This window comes from Loxodonta africana, chromosome 2 (assembly GCF_030014295.1).
Source record: "Loxodonta africana isolate mLoxAfr1 chromosome 2, mLoxAfr1.hap2, whole genome shotgun sequence".
In the NCBI taxonomy this organism is placed as follows: Eukaryota; Metazoa; Chordata; class Mammalia; order Proboscidea; family Elephantidae; genus Loxodonta; species Loxodonta africana.
In genome coordinates, this window is record NC_087343.1 from 165225845 (window position 1) to 165246418 (window position 20574).

General features: G+C 48.7%; 1 protein-coding gene across 18 annotated transcripts in view; it reads left to right on the forward strand.

Annotated features, from left to right (window-relative positions):
- Nucleotides 1-20574, forward strand: part of NDST1 (N-deacetylase and N-sulfotransferase 1) — a 173266-nt gene that overhangs the window by 90644 nt on the left and 62048 nt on the right. For 16 of the 18 annotated variants that reach the window (XM_064278284.1, XM_064278250.1, XM_064278280.1 and 13 more), the window contains 4 exons: nucleotides 3121-3291; nucleotides 4221-4330; nucleotides 6186-6288; nucleotides 7094-7209. In XM_064278284.1, coding sequence (XP_064134354.1) covers nucleotides 3121-3291; nucleotides 4221-4330; nucleotides 6186-6288; nucleotides 7094-7209 — 500 coding nt within the window. Of the gene's footprint in view, nucleotides 1-3120; nucleotides 3292-4220; nucleotides 4331-6185; nucleotides 6289-6904; nucleotides 7212-9352; nucleotides 20137-20574 lie in introns of those variants that run through there. The other 2 variants (XM_064278308.1, XM_064278316.1) reach the window with 2 other exon arrangements.

The following is a 20574-nucleotide window of genomic DNA, read 5'->3' on the forward strand; positions in this document are numbered from 1 at the left end:
ATGATGTTGCTCGTTGGTCCAGTTGTGAGGATTTTTGTTTTCTTTACGCTGAGGTGTAATCCATACTGAAGGCTGTGGTCTTCCATCTTCATTAGTAAGTGCTTCAAGTCCTCTTCACTTTTCAGCAAGCAAGGTTGTGTCGTCTGCCTAATGCAGGTTGTTAATGAGTCTTCCTCCAATCCTGATGCCCCGTTCTTCTTCATATAGTCCAGCTTCTCGTATTATTTGTTCAGCATACAGATTAAATAGGTATGGTGAAAGAATACAACCCTGATGCACACCTTTCCTGACTTTAAACCAATCAGTATCCCCTTGTTCTGTCCGAACAACTGCCTCTTGATCTATGTAAAGGTTCCTCATGAGCACAGTTTTCTGGAATTCCCATTGTTCTCAGTGTTATCCACAGTTTGTTATGATCCACACAGTCCAATGCCTTTGCATAGTCAATAAAACACTTTTTAAACACAAAAAAAAAAATTTTTTTTTTTTTTTTTTTTTAAACATCCTTCTGGTATTCTCTGCTTTCAGCCAGGATCCATCTGACATCAGCAATGATATCCCTGGTTCCACGTTGTCTTTTGAAACCAGCCTGAATTTCTGGCAGTTCCCTGTCGATATACTGCTGCAGCCGTTTTTTTTGAATGATCTTCAGCAAAATTTTGCTTGTGTATGATATTAATGATATTGTTCTATAACTTCCACATTCGGTGGGATCACCTTTCTTGGGAATAGGCATAAATATGGATCTCTTCCAGTCAGTTGGCCAGGAAGCTGTCTTCCATATTTCTTGGCATAGATGAGTGAGCACCTCCAGCACTGCATCTGTTTGTTGAAACATCTCAATTGATATTCCATCAATTCCTGGAGCCTTGTTTTTCACCAAAGCCTTCAGAGCAGCTTGGACTTCTTCTTTCAGCACCATTGGTTCCTGATCATATGCCACCTCTTGAAATGATTGAATACTGACTAATTCTTTTTGGTATAATGACTCTGTCTATTCCTTCCGTCTTCTTTTGATGCTTCCTTTGTCATTTAATATTTTCCCCATGGAATCCTTCACTATTGCAACTCAAGGCTTGAATTTTTTCTTCAGTTATTTCAGCTTGAGAAACGCCGAGCGTGTTCTTCCCTTTTGGTTTTCCATCTCCACCTCTTTGCACATGTCATTATAATACTTTATTTTGTCTTCCTGAGCCGCCCTTTGAAATCTTCTGTTTAGTTGTTTTACTTCATCAATTCTTCTTTTGCTTTAGCTGCTCGACGCTCAAGAGCAAGTTTCAGAGTCTCCTCTGACATCCATCTTGGTCTTTTCTTTCTTTCCTGTCTTTTCAGTGACTTCTTGCTTTCTTCATGGATGATGTCCTTGATATCATTCCACAACTTGTCTGGTCTTCGGTCACTAGTGTTCAATGCGTCGAATCTATTCTTCAGATGGTCTCTAAATTCAGGTGGGATAGACTCAAGGTCATCTTTTGGCTCTCGTGGACTTGCTCGGATTTTCTTCAGTTTCAGCTGGAACTTGCATATGAGCAATTGATGGTCTGTTCAACAGTCGGCCCTTGGCCTTGTTCTGACTGATGATCTTGAGCTTTTCCATCGTCCCTTTCCACAGATGTAGTGAATTTGATTTCTGTGTGTTCCATCTGGCAAGGTCCATGTGTATGGTCGCCATTTACGTTGGTGAAAGAAGGTATTTGCAATGAAGAATTCGTTGTTACATACTCCCAATTACTCTCCCCCTAATGAGACAGCCCGCTGTCTCCCTCCACTCCCTTTTTTCGTGTCCATTTTACCAGCTTCTGACCCTCTTTACCCCCTCATCTCCCCTCCAGGCAGGAGATGCCAACATAGTCTCAAGTGTCCACCTGATCCAAGAAGCTCACTCCTCACCAGCGTCCCTCTCCAACCCATTGTCCAGTCCAATCCCTGTCTGAAGAGTTGGCTTTGGGAATGGTTCCTGTCCTGGGCCAACAGAAGGTCTGGGGCCCATGACCACTGGGGTCCTTCTAGTCTAGACATTTTTACTCTGCCCTGAAACCCTCCTCTCCTATGGGCTTTGTCTTTAGGGGGAAAAAGTGAGAAAGGCCTGAAGGCCACTTCTCTTTTCTGCTGCGCCATGTGCAGTGAGCAGAGAGCTGGCTGTTGGTGTCCTGGGGCAGGGGGAGGGAAAATACCAGTTTATAAAGGAAGAGCTGACATGGGCTGAATCGGTCCCACGCTGTGTACTCATGACAGTGCTGTGTCTTCCATCTGCCACCTTGTTGGAGCTTCACAGCAGTTTTCTAGGAGCCAGTGGAGTTTGTGCACATTGGCCCTTCTGACAGATGAGAAAACCGAGACTGAGCAAGTCAAGTGACTTGCTCAAGTTCATGGGGTGGCATTTTGAACCCAGGTCTTCGAAGTCTAAGACCCTGTTCTTCTGTCCATGGTCAAGGGGGTAAGGGAGACAAGGAGAAGGGAGACTGTTTCCACTAGAGGATCCAGGAAGGTGCTGGAAGGAGAGGAAGGAGGTTGGCCTGTCTCCTATTGGAGGTCAGATTGAAGGGAGGCTCTTGTGCACCATTATTGTGCTAGCTCACTGCCCTGGGCTGTGTGTAGAGGGTGGGGCAGTGGTCAGCTGGTGGGGGTTATCCCCTGAGGTGCAGGATCCTGAGCTCCAGAATTCCAGGAATTCTGCAGGAGCATTGAGAGCTCATCCAGTGTTTCCGTCCCAAGGGGGCCACACACCCACCCAACAACCCATGACATTGTTTTAGGTGATTCAGACTTGACGTTTCCCGTTTGCACTTCTTTCCTAATCTTTCCGAGTTCGGTAAAGAAGAAATTCTTAATTTGGTGCAAGTGGCCTTTAATTAAACCCTTTCTAACACCGCTAAGCTCCATTTTCAACAAAGAGAGAACAAGTTTTGGGTTCAAAGCCTGCCATAGACATTTGTGTCTGGCTGGAATTTGAGAACGTTGCTTATATATCAAGCAGCAGTGAGAGGCAGAGCCAGGACTTGAACCCAGAGCTTCTGGTTCCAGCCCAGGATCTCCTTAGCCTACTCCCAGGCTATTGTTCAAGAAGGCCTCTTCCTTTGTGCTCTCCACATGACATGCTGACATCTTGCTTCCCCGCAGCACCAGCGAGCCCATGATGACCCAGTGGCCCTGAAGTACACCTTCCACGAGGTGATCACTGCAGGTCCCGACATGTCCTCGAAGCTGCGTGCCCTCCAGAACCGCTGCCTGGTCCCCGGCTGGTACGCCACCCACATCGAGCGCTGGCTCAGCACCTTTCACGCCAACCAGGTAACTACCTGTCCCTGACCCATGGGAGGGCAACCATAGTCCTGGTTTGCTGTGGTTAATAGAGAGCCTCAGAATATCTCACCATCCCAGTCAGAGGTGAAACTTGGTCAGAGATGGAGGACTAAAACCACCCTCCCTGGCTGCATTCTGGGGGAAGTCTGACAGCAGACGTGCTCCCTTCTCACTCTCTTGGAAGTTGAAGGTGGAGAAGGGAAGTCAGCCCTTCACCTTAAGGCAAAATGGAGCAGCAGCTAAGAGTGTGGGCCATGGCACCTGCGACGCCCATGTTAGAGTCCCAGATCCAGTACTTCCTCAGAGGTGTCACTTTGGACTCTTAACTTCTTCAAGCCTCAGTTTCCTCAGTCACAGGGCCCGAAATGCCACTATTAGTGAGTTATACCTCCAGGGTCTTCAAGAGCTTTAGTCCGGTTTATCCCAAGGTTGATATGTGAGAATCCCCCAAGTCTTTATGCACCACAGCAGGCTCTGTAGCAGGGGACCTGGAAATCTCTTAGGTGCACAGCTGGAGGGGAGACTGGAGCATGGTAGAAAGGAGCCAGATCACACGAGGCCTTTTAGGGTAACCCTTGGAGGATTTAAGCAGGGAGTGATGTGTAGGGTGGGAGCTTGGAGAAAGGCCAAAAGAGGGATATTGTAAGGGTACGAGGGGTACCTTGAAATCTCTAGGAGAGGATGACATTGGTCAGGGGAAGTTGGTAGAGAGCAGGGAGTTAGACAATAGAGAAGACTGAGGCTGGGGGACACCTGCCCTTCAAAGGTGGAAGGAGAAGATTCTAGAATGCAGGGTCCCAAATTTGTGGCCAGCTCAATTCCTGCTGCCATGGTTGCTGACTCAGCAGATTGGGAGCCTGTTTGGCAGTGAAGTAGAAATAGGTTCAGATCACCTTTCCCCCTTCACTTCTTTCCAGATTCTGGTATTGGATGGCAAACTGCTGCGGACAGAACCTGCCAAAGTGATGGATACTGTGCAGAAGTTCCTTGGGGTGGCCAACACCATTGACTACCACAAAACCTTGGCGTGAGTGTTACTTCGGTTTTTCAACAGGGGGATTCCTCTGATCAGGCACCTAGGCCAAAAAGCCAAAGTCTTGAATGATTAAGGGAGAGATACAGGTTAATTAGAGTCAGTACTTCCCTGATGGCAGGGTAGCAGAAAAGCTAAGCTGATCATAAATCATATTAATGAAGGCATGCACTCAAGAGAAAGGGAGGTGATGGTCAGCCCACCCCTGGGATGTTTTCTTCAGTCTGGGCTAAGTTAGATCAGCAATGAGCAGTCCCTATTCCCACAAGGATCTCTTAGTATTAGATTATGATTTAAAATATAATTTCAGGGAAAGAAAACTAAAAATATCACTGTTACTAGTCACAGCCAGTCATTGAGAATATTCTCCCCAAGATGAATAACTGCCAGCCTGTGTTGCAGGGGTCAGGGCTCGGGAGAGGCTGCCTCCCAGTGCGGGTCACAGACAAGTGACTCACTCAGCCAGACGAGGGCTCCAAGAGATGGAGGAGTAAAGCCACCCTCTCTGGCTGCATTCTGGGGGAAGCCTTACAGCAGATGTGCTCCCTTCTCACTCTCTTGGAAGATGAAAGTGAAGAAGGGAAGTCAGCCCTGCACCTCGAGGCAGAATGGAGCAGCAGCTAAGAATGAGGGCCATGGCGTCTGAGATGCCTGTGTTAGAGTCCCAAATCCGTTATGTCATCTTGGACTCTTAACTTCTTCAAGCCTCGCTTTCCTCATCTGTAAATTGGGGATAAAGTTAGTAAGTCCAACTCCCTAAGGGTCTCCGTGAATACTCAATGAAAGCATGCACAGGGAGCTCGTAGCTCAGTGGCTGGCATGTACTGAGTGCTCAATAAATGGTACTGTTACTATTGTTATTAGTGCTAATGACTTTGCCCACCCTGTGACCCACTAGTTTGCTTATCTTCCAAAGGTGAATTCCTTTTCCTGATACTCTTCTCCTCAACAACCTCCTGATGGTTCTGGATCTGGTGCTAAATTCTTGCCGATATGTGTGTACTCCCTGTGGTGGCTTCAGATCTCATCTGTCCAAAATGTCTTTGAAGGCCCAGCATGACATTGGACACTGAAGATGTGCGGGCTGTGTCATTTCTGAGATTTATCCATAAGATGAAACCTCTCAGGGATGAACATGCTTAAAACAGCTGCAAAGATTGCATTTCCTGATAAAGATATAATTGATTAAAAACCAAAAGAACCTCTAGTAAATTCCCCCCTCCCCCTTGGGTTCTTAAGGAGCCCTGGTGGAGCAGTGGTTAAGTGCTCGCCTGCTAACCAGAAGGTCAGGGGTTCAAAACTGCCAGCCACGCGGTGGGAGAAAGACACGACAGTCTGCTCCTGTAAAGATTACAGGCTTGGAAACCCTGTGGGACAGTTCTACTCTGTCCTTTGGGGTCACTATGAGTTGGAATTGACTCAAAGGCGATGGGTTTTTGGTTTTGGATTGGGTTCTTGGGTAAAAAAAAAAAGTGTTGCCCACCACCGAGTTAAGAGAATGCTCAGAAGAGGTTGCTCAGAATAATGAAGGATGGGAAAGTGGTTTGTGTTATAGATTCCTGAAGGAGCTGAGGCCACTCAGCCAGGAGGAGAGGAGACTCAGTGTTTATTGTAGCCCAGGGACAGAACTAGGGCCAAAGAAGTAAATATCATCCCCACACAATCAGTGTGGGTATAAAAGTGTGTGTGTGAGCGTGTGCTTGTGTATGTATGTGCATGTGTGTGGAGGGGAGTAGATTTCCTGATCTCCAAGGCTCTGCCATTCCTGGGGTCTGTGAACATTGCCTTAAGGTGGAAAGGAGCTGGGCTGGGCCAGCTCCCAATCCACAGGCTTTCCCCACCTCCACAGGTTTGATCCAAAGAAAGGATTTTGGTGCCAACTGCTCGAAGGAGGAAAAACCAAGTGTCTGGGCAAAAGCAAGGGCCGGAAATACCCAGAGATGGACTTGGATGTAAGTGATGGACACGCTGCCTGCAGTAGCTGGATAAGTGGAAGAGTTTCCTGTACTGGAGCGAGCCTTTTCTCCCCCTTACCCCATGCCCAGGACGTTAATGGCCTTGGCATTTCTTGCACAGAGTTCTTAAGAGGAGAGAATACAGGCTGGGACATGGTGGTCAGAATTGATTTAGTTCAACAAGTGTTTATTATCTGCTACTGAGGGCTGAGTGCTCTGGGGCTTTGAGGATGAGCCAGACATAGTCCCTGTCTTCAGGGACTCCTTGTCTAGGAGGGAGATGAGCCATACACGCCAACAGGAATATAAAGCAGAAAGCACATAGTGCAGTAAGAGGTATCCACAGTGCTATGGACTTCAGAACAAGGAGATGCCACTTGAAGCCGGGAGGGGGTTGGAAGGCTTCTCACAGGAGGGGAAGGGTGTCTCTGCAGTTGGGCCTAGAAGGATGAGGTAGAATTCGGACCTGTGGAATGGGGCATTCTCGCTAGGTAGAACAGTGTGTGCAAAAGCATATAGGGGAAAGGTCACAGGCTGAATCTTTGTTAGGTTTCCCTTTTCTTGTTGGCCTCATTGTTCTGATTAATTCTTTCTCTTTTCTCCTTATCACAAGAATTTTGACCTTGTGTGCAATATTTTGGTGCTTCTACTGTATAGAAGTTCACTATTGGAGGCTACCATGTAGAAGACTGTGAATAAATACTAGATGTATGGGATGAAGCCAACAGAATGGTGGTTTTAGAAAGGGGTTCCCTCTTGAATCAACACATCACCAAGATCTGAGCTTTCCTTCCTGTTACAGTCTCGAGCCTTCCTGAAGGATTATTACCGAGACCACAACATCGAGCTTTCCAAGCTGCTATACAAGATGGGCCAGACCCTGCCCACCTGGCTGCGGGAGGACCTCCAGAACACCAGGTAGCTGTGGCCACCACAGCCAGACTGAACACTTGTGACGGCAGGGATGTCCTGCCGCACGCTGAGCCAGACTGACCTGCAGGATTGGGAGCTGGGCCTAGGCTGGCCAAGCACTTATGAGCAATACTCTGCTGAGGCCCAGACAGGGCCAGGAGAAGAGCCCAAGCAGGTCCACAAGGGCCTCAGAGCATCCATTGCTGGGTCTGTGGCCTCTAGGACCTCCCTAACCACCAGAGGTCAATTCCGTTCACAGCCTCTCTATGGAGAGGCCGCTTTCTGTTGGAGGGAAGGCCACTTCCTTTTGGGGAGAGGCAACTTCCTGTTGGTGGAAGGCCACTTCCTATTGGTGGAAGGCCACTTCCTGGTAGGAGAGATTCCATGAGTCTCTCTCTCTTTCCCTCACTGTGTTCTACCAACTATATCCTTTTCCTTCATCCCACCACCTACCCCAGCAGGGTGTCCCCTCAGTATTAGCTGCCATATTTTCCCTGTCCTCCAGACAATAAGGGAGAAGAGCCCCACTGGGCCTTTTGCCAAACCAGTGAGAGGGACTGAACATTTCCCTGACTGTTTCAAGCCAGGCCATCCAGAGGGGTCATGTAGGTACTCAGAGTCAGTCACTGGGTTGGATGTGAGCGTGGCCACCTGGAGAGAACTCTGAACCTGCACATACATTCTGGTTAATACCGTCACCTTTCACCTTCCCTTTTTGGGGAAAGAATCTCTGGTTCCTACAGTGTCTACCCAGTCCTCAAGGCCTTCTTCAGGCCCTGGGGCACTGCCGTGCCATTTGAACCCAGAGACCTAGGCCTCCACCGTACTCACTTTCTTCACCCTGGGATATGACATGTGTGGTGTTTCCTGTGGTAAAAGACTGAGGCGGTTCAGGAGTCTGCCAGTATACACGTTCCAATGTACATACATGCCCACCCAGCCTCGGCCCCTGGCAAACACTGGGCAGAGATGGTGAGACTACCGTCCACTGCTTTGCCCAGCTTCCTGTGGCTGAGGATTCTGAGAAACCCCTTTAACCTCCCAAATACTAAGAAGCTAAAGTATTTTAATATTTTGTTTTTGTTTTTCTTGGTGCCAGAGTTTATACCCTGGGTGCTGGGGTCGCACTGTGTTATATATATATATATATATATAATGTGTATATATATATTCTATTTTTTTGGGTTGGGTTTGTTTTTAATTCAGTTGTACAAAATGGTGGCAAGCCCCAGTTCCAAAGGGTATCACATCTCAGTGCTAGAGAATGAGATAGAAGGGAGGGGGGGAGGTGAGTCTTGATGTATCTGGGGCCTCAAGAAGACAGTGTGGAGGAGCTCTTAGAGAGGATTCCGTCCCTCTCCCAAGCTCCATGTCTGTCCCGAGGGTACCCCAGTTGAAAAGAGGTGGTGAGATGTGCAGGGAAGAACAACCCTCGCCAGGAAATCTGGCTTCATGAAGCCTGGTGACCCTGGGGGGACTTTGGCCAAAGGAAACAGCTGGGGCCGGGTAGGAGAGTTGGGGCCAATGGTTGGCCCGTCCCCCTCCCCCTCACGTGGTGCTAGGTTGGGAGCTACCCGAGGAACTGGGATGCCCACTGGGACCCACAGAACTGCCTCCAGGCCCCCTGCAGACAGTGGGATCTCCGGGCTGTTTTCTGGTTGGGGTCTGCTCCTACACCCCTCTTCTTTTAACAATGTGAAGTGACTGAGGCTGGGGTGCCTCTCCCCAGCCCCCTCCAACTGCCAACTCAGCTTTGAACTGACACCCAGGAAATACTTTCTGGAGAGCCTTGTCTTGTTAGAAGACTCTAGCATCTTGGCTCTGGAAGGATCCTTCGACAGGTATGGAAATAGGTCCAGAAAGGGGAGGTGGCCTACTTGGCCGATGTCACAGAGCTGAGTGGGAGCAGGGCCGAGAATTGAACTTGAGGCTCCTGATCCTGAGTCCACTGCTCTTCTTCCAATGCCACACTGCCTCTGAGCCCATCCTTGGGACCCTACTTTGTGCCAGGTTCCTGCCCCGCCCTCAGTCACACCCTCGTCATTCCAGGATAAGGGGATAAACCACTCCTTCCCAGCCAGGGTGCCTTTGAGCCTTCTCAGTTCCAGATTGGCATTTGTGTCCCTGTCTTGCTCTTCCTACCTTAAAGGGTCCTTCCCCAGCCTGGAGGACCTGGATCTGTCTCAGTTCTGGACCGATTCCCTTTTCTCAAGTTCTACACTGGGGTGAAGAAAGTTGAGTACTGGACCAGCTATGTAGTTTCATCGTGTCCCAACAGGAGAGTTACCATCACGCTTCTCACTGGGTCCTTTAAACCTGGAGACTTTGGGCCATGAGAGGACGGCGCAGATGAAGAGCTGAGTGTCTGAGGTCAGAATGGAATGTCCACACACACACGTGTGAAGGTGGCCCACACAGTGGGATCAGATGGCCAGAGTGGGGCAGTGATTTCATAGTTCAGCTCTTGGGCCTCACTTCCCATCTGTCGTTGAGGGGTTGGGCTCTGTGTCTGTGAGGACCTTACAGCTCCCACATTCTCTGGTCTATCCTCTGGGCCTGGAGGCCTGCTTCTGTCTCCTGGAGCCCAGGAGGCCCAGGTTGACTGAATGGAGCTGACACTTACAGCGCAGACAGTTAGCTTCTCTCTGCCTCTGGCCTGGGAAAGGAGCAGACAGGCTTGAGCCCTGTGGGAACAGAGGAGATATTGTGAATTTTGTCCAGGCCCTTTCCGGGGGACTGGACACCTGAGCTGCATGTGTTCTAAGTCTGTCTGGCCGCAGCTGCTGCCTCTCTTCCCACTAACAAATCTTTCCTAAGGACCCCTGGGTTGGACACTGCCAGGACCTTCAGGGATGGGAATAGGTCTCCCTAGGGGTGCTCAGCTAATGGGCCCACAGATTCCCCCATGAGAAGTAAAACCAGGGACCAGTGGGTGCAGCATCATCAGCATCTCTAATCTTTACCAACTCACTGTAAGTGATTGGCCAAAAAAGTGAGGGAGAGAGAGAAATAGCTTGAATGGTGCAGGTGATCCATGAGCCTTGTCCCCAGGTGGGTGCAGCTGCCTTTGTCATTCCAGGTCCCCATAGACTCCCACGGTGCGGGCGTCTTACCACTGGGAGGGCAAGTCTGCAGTTTAAACATGGACCTTTTCCCAACCCCTAAATACAAGGAAAGGAGCCCTGGTGGTACAGCAGTTAAGTGCTTGGCTGCTAACCGAAAGGTCAGCAGTTCCAACTCACCCCATGGCTCTGTGGGAGAACTGTGGCAATCTGCTCCCGTAAAGATTACAGCCTAGAACACCCCGTGGGACAGTTCTGCTCTGTCACATGGGTCGCTATGAGTCGGAATCGACTCCACGGCACCTAACAATAACATACAATCGGGGCAGCCATGCCTCTGGGGCCCTGCGGAGGAAGCTGCAGTCTGTGACCGCCAGAGGACGTCCGGCTGGCTGGACTGCCCTAGCGGAAACTGGCGGTCCCCAGTGTGGTGCCGTCCCCACAGGTTGTTAGTGAGAAGAGCAAGTAAAAAAATGTTTTGCCGTCATTTTATCATGAACACCGATACCCCTACCATCTAGAATTAAAATGATTAACATTTTTGCCACTTTTGTTTCTCTATATATGTATTTTTCTGAACTGTTTTAAAAGTTGCAAACATCATGAGACTTCTCCCCTAGATGCTTTGGCCAGCATCTCCTAAGAATTAGGACGTTTTCCTTAATATTGGCTAAATATTTTTTTTGTCAGAGCCCTGGTGGCGCAGTGGTTAAGAGCTCAGCTGCTAACCAAAAGGTCGGCAGTTGGAATCCTCCAGCCACTCCTTGGAAATCCTCTGGGGCAGTTCTACTCTGCCCTATAGGGTTGCCGTGAGTCTGAATCCGCTCGATGGCCATGGGTTTGGCCCAATATTACACCCGAGACAACAGTCATTTCCTAACAGCAGCTGCTGTCCAGTCCATATTTAAATGTTCCCAATTGTCTCTCATGTAACTTGTAGCTGCTTTTCAAATCAGGATCCAGTCAAGGTGCACACATTGCATTTTGTACAGTGCTTCTTTCATCTCTTTGAATGCTGAAGAGACCCCACCCCACCCCACTGCACCCCCAGCACATACACACACTTTGATTTTGTAAACAATGTTGATTTTTGGAGGCTAGCTTACAGCCTGCTGCAGGTAGAAGCCCCACATCCTGGCTTTGTCTGGTTGTCTCTCATGGTATCGCGTAGCCAGCTCCTCTCTCCCCTGTATTGTCAAGGGTGATTTGGCTGTGTGGGCTTTTGTCTTCTGTGCTGGGACTTGGCAGTGTCACTCCTGCCCAGGTGTGCTCCCACTGTCACATGTACCAACCAAGTGCCAAGCTGGCAGAGGGGCAGCCGGAGCTCCAGGGGCTTGGGGGAGGGTGAGGGGGGGCTTCCTGGAGAAGACAGCGTTCCACTGGGCCCAGGAGGGAAGGGATAGTGGACACCCTAGAAGGCATTGGGGCCCTGCTGAGAATGAGATCACTTGGGTCAGGAGGAGCCTGTGCTGCCCTTTTGAGCTGAGGATGGTCCACAGGCACCAAACAGCATCTCTGTCTGTCTGTCTGTCTCTCTCTCTCGTGGTCCTTGGGTTTTCACTCCTTAGAGGCCCATGGTCTGTTCTGGACTCAGGTGTGCACTTGAGCAGAGCCGCCCCTGGGACGCATTGGGAAGGCCTGCGTGGGGAGCTGCCTCCCCAGGCCATGGTGTTGGGGAGAAGAGCACTGGGCTGGAGGCAGGGGAGCTGAGGTTGAGTCCCACCGGGTACATTTAGTGGCTATGTGATGGCCATCCTCCCAGGGCCCACATTACCCCATCTGCAAAATGAATGGATGGGGCTGCAGCAGTGGTTTTCAAACATCAGAGTCCTCAGCAGAAACAGCAGGTAGGGCAGAAGGGACCAGGTCTGCTCCAGTTGCTGTGAGGTTGGGGGACCCAGAGACTCCCTCATCCAGAGGCCTTCGAGGCCGTGCTGGGATCGGGTTTGCCAAGCCTGAGGTGGTTGCCCTTGGGACTTGCCCTGCCAGCTCAGGTGGCCAGAGGTGGCTTAGCTCCTCCAGCGGGCCAGGCTTTGTGTGGAATCAAGGCCCAGGGCCTGGGGGAAAACGGGTTGCATTTTACTCTAAGAAGTCCATCCTTCCTGCTCCTCTTCTTCTCTGGTCCTAGAGGAGGAGGAGGAGGAGGAGGAGGGGTTTTCTATGACTGTGTAGCTTTTATTATCAGCAAGAGGGCTCCTTTTGTAATTATTGCATGAAATTCATGTCATTTCCTGGGGAGAGGAGAGGGCTGACTGGAGAGGGTGGGGGCACATCAGGGGAGCAGGCAAAGGCTTCCTTCCCATGCTGGGGGGTGGGGAGGGCTGGAGAGGAGGCGCTACCCAGCTCATCTGATGAGGGCTCTCAAACCAGCCGTTTTGGGTTGTGTTAAAAGTGGCAACCTTCCTCCATTAATGTACAATCTTGAACTAACTGCTAATAAAGTGGGGTTCTGTTTGTACACATTGGTCCTGTTTGTCTGTCTGTGAGATCTTTTTGCAAGGGCGGGGGGGTGTGGAGATGGGGATGTTTGCGTGCACGGCCAATGTCTGTGCCCCATTTGCCCTTTGCAGATAGCATAGGCCTATCTCAGGAGCAGCCACCTGGAGCGGCTCAGATGACCGAAACTAGATAGCTCAGAAGTGCTGGGGATGGAGCATGGCTCTGAGAGCCAGGAAGCGCAGAGACTAGAATGACTTCTGCCACCGATGGGTCTTGTGACTGGCAAGTCACTGCTACTCTTTAGTCGTGCCTTCTCTGGGAGAACGTGTTTAAAATGCAGATTCCCAGATCCTGCTTCGGGAGATTCTTCTCAAGTAGAAGGGGGTGGGGCCGAAACATCTGCATTTTTAACAAGCCCCCCAGCATGCTGAAGCTTCCCGCTGTAGAAAACCCTGCCTCAGGCTGATGGTCCCCACAGGTTCTAGTTCAGGTTGAGAGCCCCACTGTCCAAGGAGCTGCAGCTTTGGTTGAAGCAAATCACTTTCTACCCTTCACAGCCTAATTGAGGGCCTGACTTGAGATTTGCCTGGAGGGGAGAGCGCTGGGGCCAAGCAGAGAGGTCCTGGCCAGCTGTCTGCAATGGGATCCCCTTGGGGAGCTTTTAAAAATGCATATTCCTGGGCTCCCCCAAATTTACTCAGAACCTCTGGGAGTGGGACAGCAGTGTGTATTTCAAAAAAATCCCTGATGCATGGGAACGTGGGGGAACCCGTGAATCAGGCCACCACCTACGAGCTAGGAGAAGATCCATGGAACTGCAGACAGACAGCTCCCAAGGGGTGTGGGAGGGGTGTGCTGAGAGGTCCCACTCCATGACCAGGAGCTAGGAGAGTGGACTGAGAGGTCCAAGTGAACACACCAAAATACCAGTCCCAATGGCACAAGGGCAACACCTGCAGAGACCTCTGGGGTATATCAGCTGTGAGCTGGATGTGGCCATCATCAACAAGAATGTAGCTGGAGGTTGTGTTAATGAGAACAGCGCCTTCCTAAGAAGGGAGGTGAGAAACCCATGGTGCTCAGACTATGCCTGGAGGCTGGACTTCTGATCAGGGTTCTACCTTTTGATGAACACTGACCACATGTATCATCCTCAGGAGGGTGACCAGGCCATTGAGGGAGACGTGGAAGCCACATCACGTGAGGGCAGAGTTTGTTGGCCTGGAGAGGACTTTGGGAGAGACTTGGCCACTGTCTTCCAGTTTCTAAAAGGCTGCTCCAGGTTGGGGGAAAGAGAAGAGTCTTCTGGAGGGCCAAGGGGGCAGGACCAGGGCTGGCATCTGAGAGTTACAGGGAGAGGAAGGAGCTGTTCTGCAGGCATGGGCACAATTGGCCAAAGTGTGTGTATTAGTTTTTGTTGCTGCTGTAACAAATGACCACACACTTACTAGCTTAAAACAACACACATTTATTATCTCCCGGTTCTGGAAGACAGAAATCCAAAATAGGTCTCAGTGGGCTGAAATCAAGGGGTCAGCAGAGCACTTCTGCCCTCCTCTTCCTCCCACCTTCCACAAAGGACTTTTGTGATTACATTGGATAATTCCATCTGCAGTTTGGATTCCCCCTTGCCATGTAACCAAACCTAGCACTGGTTCCTGGCACTAGGATGTGGATGTTTTGGGGGGCTATTATTATGCCTACCATGGGGGTAAGGAGCTTCCTCTTTTGAGGGAGATCCAACCCAAGGCTGGATGGCCACTTCCCAGCATGATACCAAAGGGATTCTTGTGTCAGGTAAGGGACCAGACTACATCAGAGATTTTAGAACTTTCAACAGCTAAGACGTTTTTTGAAAGAAAAATTTAATTGAAAAACCAGATAAAGGTAGGGGTGATCTGGTTGGAGAGGGAGGACTTTCACCAGCTCAACGCCTTCTCCCTGTCCCCCATCCTATCTTGAAACCCTAAGAGTCCTTGAAACACATTGCAAAAACCCAGCCCAGCTTCTCTCAAGCTCCAAGAGTCCTGCAGTTCTAGCGATAGTGAGTAAAGCACATCAGAGTCTCCTCGCCCCTCACAGTCAGGAGCCCACTCAGAATCTGGACCCCCAGTAGCGGTCCGGCTCCCAGAGGCAGGCAGCTCCCTCGGAGAAGCCCTGGGCCGTGTACATAGATAGGGTGGTGTGTTTTATGGTAGCAAAACCCTAGTGACAACCCAGATGTCCATCCACAGGGGATCTGCTAATAACCTGCAAATGGTGCTGCAATGATGATACAGTTAAAAATAGCTCACTCAATCTCCACGTTCTGGCAGGGAAGTCTCTACAAGCCTGACCATTGGTGAAAAGAGACTGTGTCGTGGATTGAATTTTGTCCCCCCCAAAATGTGTGTATCAACTTGGTTAGGTTACGATTCCAGGATGGTATGGTTGTCCTCCATTTTGTGATTGTAATTTTATGTTGAGAGGATTAGAGTGAGATTGTAACACCATCCTTACTCAGGTCACCTCCCTGATCCAAGGTAAAGAGTTTCCCTGGAGTGTGGCCTGCAGCACCTTTACTCTCTCAAGAGATGAAAGGGAAGCAAGCAGAGAGTTGGGGACCCCATACCACCAAGAAAGCAGCACTAGGAGCAGAGCGTGTCCTTTGGACCCTGGCTCCCTGTGCCTGAGAAGCTTCTTGACCAGGGGAAGATTGAGGACAAGGACCTTCCTCCAGAGCCGACAAAGAGAGAAAGCCTTCCCCTGGATCTGACACCCTGAATTTGGACTTGTAACCTACTAGACTGTGAGAGAATAAATTTCTCTTTGTTAAAGCCATCCACTTGTGGTATTTCTGTATGGCAGCACCAGAGGACTAAGACAGACTGCTACACAAGATGTATTTTTCCCGGGGGGTATAGGTGTATGTATCTTTCACACTAAACTGATAACAGTGCTACTTCTGGAGGAGGGTGCGGAGTTTGGGAGGGGGGCTTTCAAAGGGGACTGAAACTTTTGTTTTAACAAGGACGATGTATTCATGTATCATTTGTATAATGGAAAAGTCTTAATAAAACAACTAAAAATGAAATGGGTGAAGCAGAAAGGGGGACTTCAGGCAGCTGGACTGTTGTATGGATGATGTCACAAGGGCGGGTGTCCTTAACTAGCCCTTAGGCTCCCATAGAGTGAAGGTCCTAAGGCAGCCCAGGCGGGTGGGGGAAGGTTCTGCCTTCCTACACTTTTTCTGAACTGAGGATCCTGCCTCTGGTGTTCACCTGCTGTGTGTCTGTGGACAAGTCTCGGCTCCTTTCTGGCCCCCTGAGCCTCAGTGTCCCCATTCTGGCAGGTGGGAGAGTTAGCTGTAACGTCACCTGATAAACTGACATCATGTGCCCTGGGAAGGACACAGCATAGCACCTGTGGAATTTCTGATCAAAACAACAACACATAAACTGAATCTGGCCACGAGGAAACTGCAGGCTCACCCATATTAAGGGACAGTCTTGCAAAATAACTGGCCTGAACTTTAAACATGTCAGGGTCACAAAAGATCAAAGCTGAGAAATGGCTCAGGATTAAAGGAGAGCTGGCAATCAGATGTGATGTGTGGCCTTGGAGGGGTTCTGGACCAGAAAACAATTAGCTGTAAAACACACTATTGGGATAATTGGTGAAACGTGAATAGGGACAGTGATGATAATACTGCTTCAAGGTGAAATTTCCTGATTTTGGTTTTTGTGCAGTTATGTAAGAGAATATCACTGTAAGAGTATGAGCTGAAATATTTAGGGGTAAGAGGGAAGAAATGGGGGAGGAAACCCTATGGGGCAGTTCTACTCTGTCCTGTAGGGTCTTTTATGAGTCAATCGACTGACTCTTCGGCAAGGGGTTTGATTTGTCTAGTGGATGAGATTGGAACTTACCGGGTGCAGTAAGTGTGTGTCCACCAGGGGGCGCCATCACCCAACCTCAGGTTTGTGTCAGTGTGACTTAGATGGGCCTGGTGGTTAAGAGCGGTGGGCTAATAATATGATTGGGGTCCCTGGGTGGTGCAAAGGGTTAATGTTCTGGGTTGCTAACTAAAAGTGGTTCAAGTCCACCCAGAGGTACCTTGGAAGAAAGGCCTGGTGATTTATTTCCAAAAAATCAATCATTGAAAATCCTATGGAGCATAGTTCTACTTTGACACGGGGTCATCATGAGTCAGAAATGAGTCTCAATGGCAACTAGTTAATACTATGACTATACTATGATGAATAATGATATCAATACATTAAATAATATAATAAAAGGTATTGCTTACTCAGGCAGGCTTTTTGCTTGTCAAGTGCTAGCTCCTTTAATCTTCGTAATGAACCATCTCTAAGGTAGGTATCTTCATTCCCATTTTGTGGATGAGACATCTGAGGCTCAGAGAGGTTAAGTAATTCTGCCAGGGTCACACAGCTGGGAGTCCCCAGTCCATGAGACTTCACAGCCTGGGGCCCACTGGGCAGTTCTGCCTCCTGGGCTGGTGGCCAGGAGTTGACCTTATTTTGGGAGCTGAGAAGAGCAGTGCCCATGAGGCAGGATGGGGAAAACTCACAGAGCCTGGCCCTGCACCTCACTGGGCTGGGGACTGGACAGTCATGGGGAGCCTCCAATGATGATTCAAAGCATGTGTATACGCACAAATCTAAAACCAAAGTACATGCTTATGATTTTTAAATATCACACAGTGCACCAGGACATACAGTGAGAAATAAGTCACCCTCCAACCTCTGCCCCCAGGCTTCAGCTCACCTCTCTTCAGAGGAAACCACCATTACCAGTTTTGGGGTATCTTTCCAGAATTTTTTTTGCATTTACAACCAGCTATAGTTATTCTGGTGGTGTAGTGGTTAAGAGTTATGGCTGCTAACCAAGAGGTCAGCAGTTCGAACCCACCAGGCGCTCCTTGGAAACCCTATGGGGCAGTTCTACTCTGTCCAGTAGGGCCGTTATGAGTTGCAATTGACTCGATGGCAATGGGTTTGGGATTTTTTTTTGGATAGTTATTCTGCTGGCTTGCAGTCCTCATGCTTTTCTGCGCCTTGCTTTTCCACAGACGCCTCTGGGTACCACGTAGAGCATTATTTGCTGCTTTACGTGGCAGGTACCTGGGGTGGTCCTGCCCTGTTGCTCCTCTCAGGCAGGGAGGGGGAAGCTGGAGCTGGCATTCACCAGTCTTTGCCTCATTCTGGGGTGCTGTCCCTTGGGAAGTGGTGAGGAGGTACAGCATAAAACCTGAACCCATTGCCGTCGAGTCGATTCCAACTCATAGCGACCCTATAGGACAGAGTAGGACTGCCCCATAGGGTTTCCAAGGTTGTAATCTTACCGAAGCAGACTGTCACACGTCTTTCTCCTGTGGAGCAGCTGGTGGGTTCAAACAACCAACCGAGTGCTTAAGCACTGCATCACCAGGGCTCCTTGTGGTATGGCATAGTAGTCAAAATACACACAGACAAATTGTTTCAAGTACAGGCTGATATTGGCTGTGTGACCTTCGACAGGTACCTCATGTCTCTGAGCCTCAGTCTCCTGATCTGTGAAACAGCAAGTGCTCAGTAAGGGCTGAGCTGGTTCTTGGCATCCAACTCCTGCAGCCCCATCCCTGAGCCTGCAGGTGGCACTTCCACCTTGGCCCTGAGGCGCCGAGGATGGAGCTGAGAGGCAGTAAAGCCCATGTGCAATCTGGACGCTCATTGCATTTGATTTTTCTTCCTGGGACCCATGAAATGAAAGTGGTTGGATGATCTGGGACCCTGAGAGTGACCCCTCATTTTACACATATAGTGTCAAAGGTGGCTCTGCTGTTTTGTTTTGAGATACAGTTCACATACATAAAATTCCCTTTTTGACGCGTACAGTTCAGTGGTTTTTCGTACTCTCACGAAGTTGTCCAACCACCACCACTATCTAATACCAGAGCATTTTCATTTCCCAAAAGAAAAGCCTGTACCCGTTAGCAGTCACTCCCCACTCTCCCTGCCCCCCAGCCTTGGGAACCACTAAGCTTTCTGTCTGAGTAGTCTGGACATTTTATGGAAATGGTTTGTACAATATGTGGCCTTTTGTGTCTGGCTTCCTTCACTTAGCATAATGTTTCCAAGGTTCCTCCATGTCGTAGTGTCTGTCAATACTTCATTCTCTTTTTTTTCGAACAGCTTTATTGAGATCTAATTCACATACCATCCAGCTCACTCACTTCAAGTGTACGATTCAGTGAGCTTTGGTATATTCACATATACATGCAAGTATCATCACAGTCAATTTTAGAAATGTTTTTATCGTCACCTCAAAAAGAAATCTCATACCTTTTTCCTATCACTCCTTTACCCCTCTACCACTCAGCCCTAAGCAACCACTAATCGTTCTCTCTCTATAGATTTTTTTCTTCTGGATTTTCATATGAATGGGATCATATAGTACGTGGCCTTTTGTGACTAACTTCTTTCACTTCGTGTGTTTTCAAGTTTCTTCCGTGTTGTAGCGTGTCTCAGAACTTCATTCCTTTTTACAGCTGAATATATTCCATTTTGTGGATATATCACTGGTTAGGAGCTACAGCTGCTAACCAAAATGGTCGGCTGTTCGAATCCACCAGGCACTCCTTGGAAACTCTGTGGGGCAGTTCTGCTCAGTCCTCTAGGGTTGCTGTGAGTCTGAATCGACTCGACAGCAACGGGTTTGGTTTTGGTTTTTTTAACCACTGGTTTGTTGATGGACATTTGGTTGTTTTGACCCTTTGGCTCTTAGGAATAAAGCTGCTGCAAATATTCATGTACAAGTGTCTGTGTGAACGTAGAGTTTCATTTCTCTTGGGTTTAATTCCTAGGAATAGAACTGCTGGATCATATGGTAACTCTAAGTTGAATTGTTTAAGGAATTGCCAGACTATTTTCCAAAGTGGCTGCACCATTCTACAGCCCCACCGGCAGTGCCTGAGAGTTCTGATTTCTTCACACCCTCACCAGCACTTCTGCTGTTTGAGTCTAGCCATCCTACTGGGCGTGAGTGGTAACTCTTTGTGGCTTCAATTTGCATTTCCCTGATGACTAATGATGTTGAGCATCTTTTCATGATAAAAACACTTAGCAAACTGAGAATATAAGGAAACTTCCTCAACTTCATAAAGGGCAGCTAAGAAAAATCCACAGCTGAGATCAGACTTAATGCAGAAAGACTGAAAGCTTTCCCTCTAAGATCAAGAACAAGACAAGAATGTCTGCCCTCACCACTTCTATTCAACATTGTATTCAAGGCTCTAGCCAGGGCAATTAGGCAAGAAAAAGAAATAAAAGGCATCCAAAATGGAGAGGGAGAAGTGAGACTGTCTGTGTTCACAGATGACATGATCTTAGAAAATCCTAAGGAATCCTCTGAAAAAAAAAAACCAAATGATTAGAATAAATAATTCAGCAAGGCTGCAGGATACAAGATCAATATATAAAAATCAGTTGTATTTTATACACTTGCAATGAACAATCCAAAAATGAAATTCAGAAAACCACTCTGTTCACCATAGCATCAAAAAGAAAAAAATACTTAGGAATAAATTTAAAAAACCCAGTTTAACAAAAGAAGCACAAAATTTATACTCTGAAAACTACAAAACATTGTCGAAGGAAATTAAAGAAGATCTAAGGACATCCAGAATGCTCTTCAGAAGCGAGGATGGTGAGACTTCGTCTCGCTTACTTTGGGCACGTCACCAGGAGGGACTGATCACTGGACAAGGACACCATGCTTTGTAAAATGGAAGGTCAGTGAAAAAGAGGGAGACCCTCAATGAGATGAATTGACACAGTGGCTGCAACAATGGGCTCAAACATGGCAATGATTGTGGGGGTGGCGCAGGACC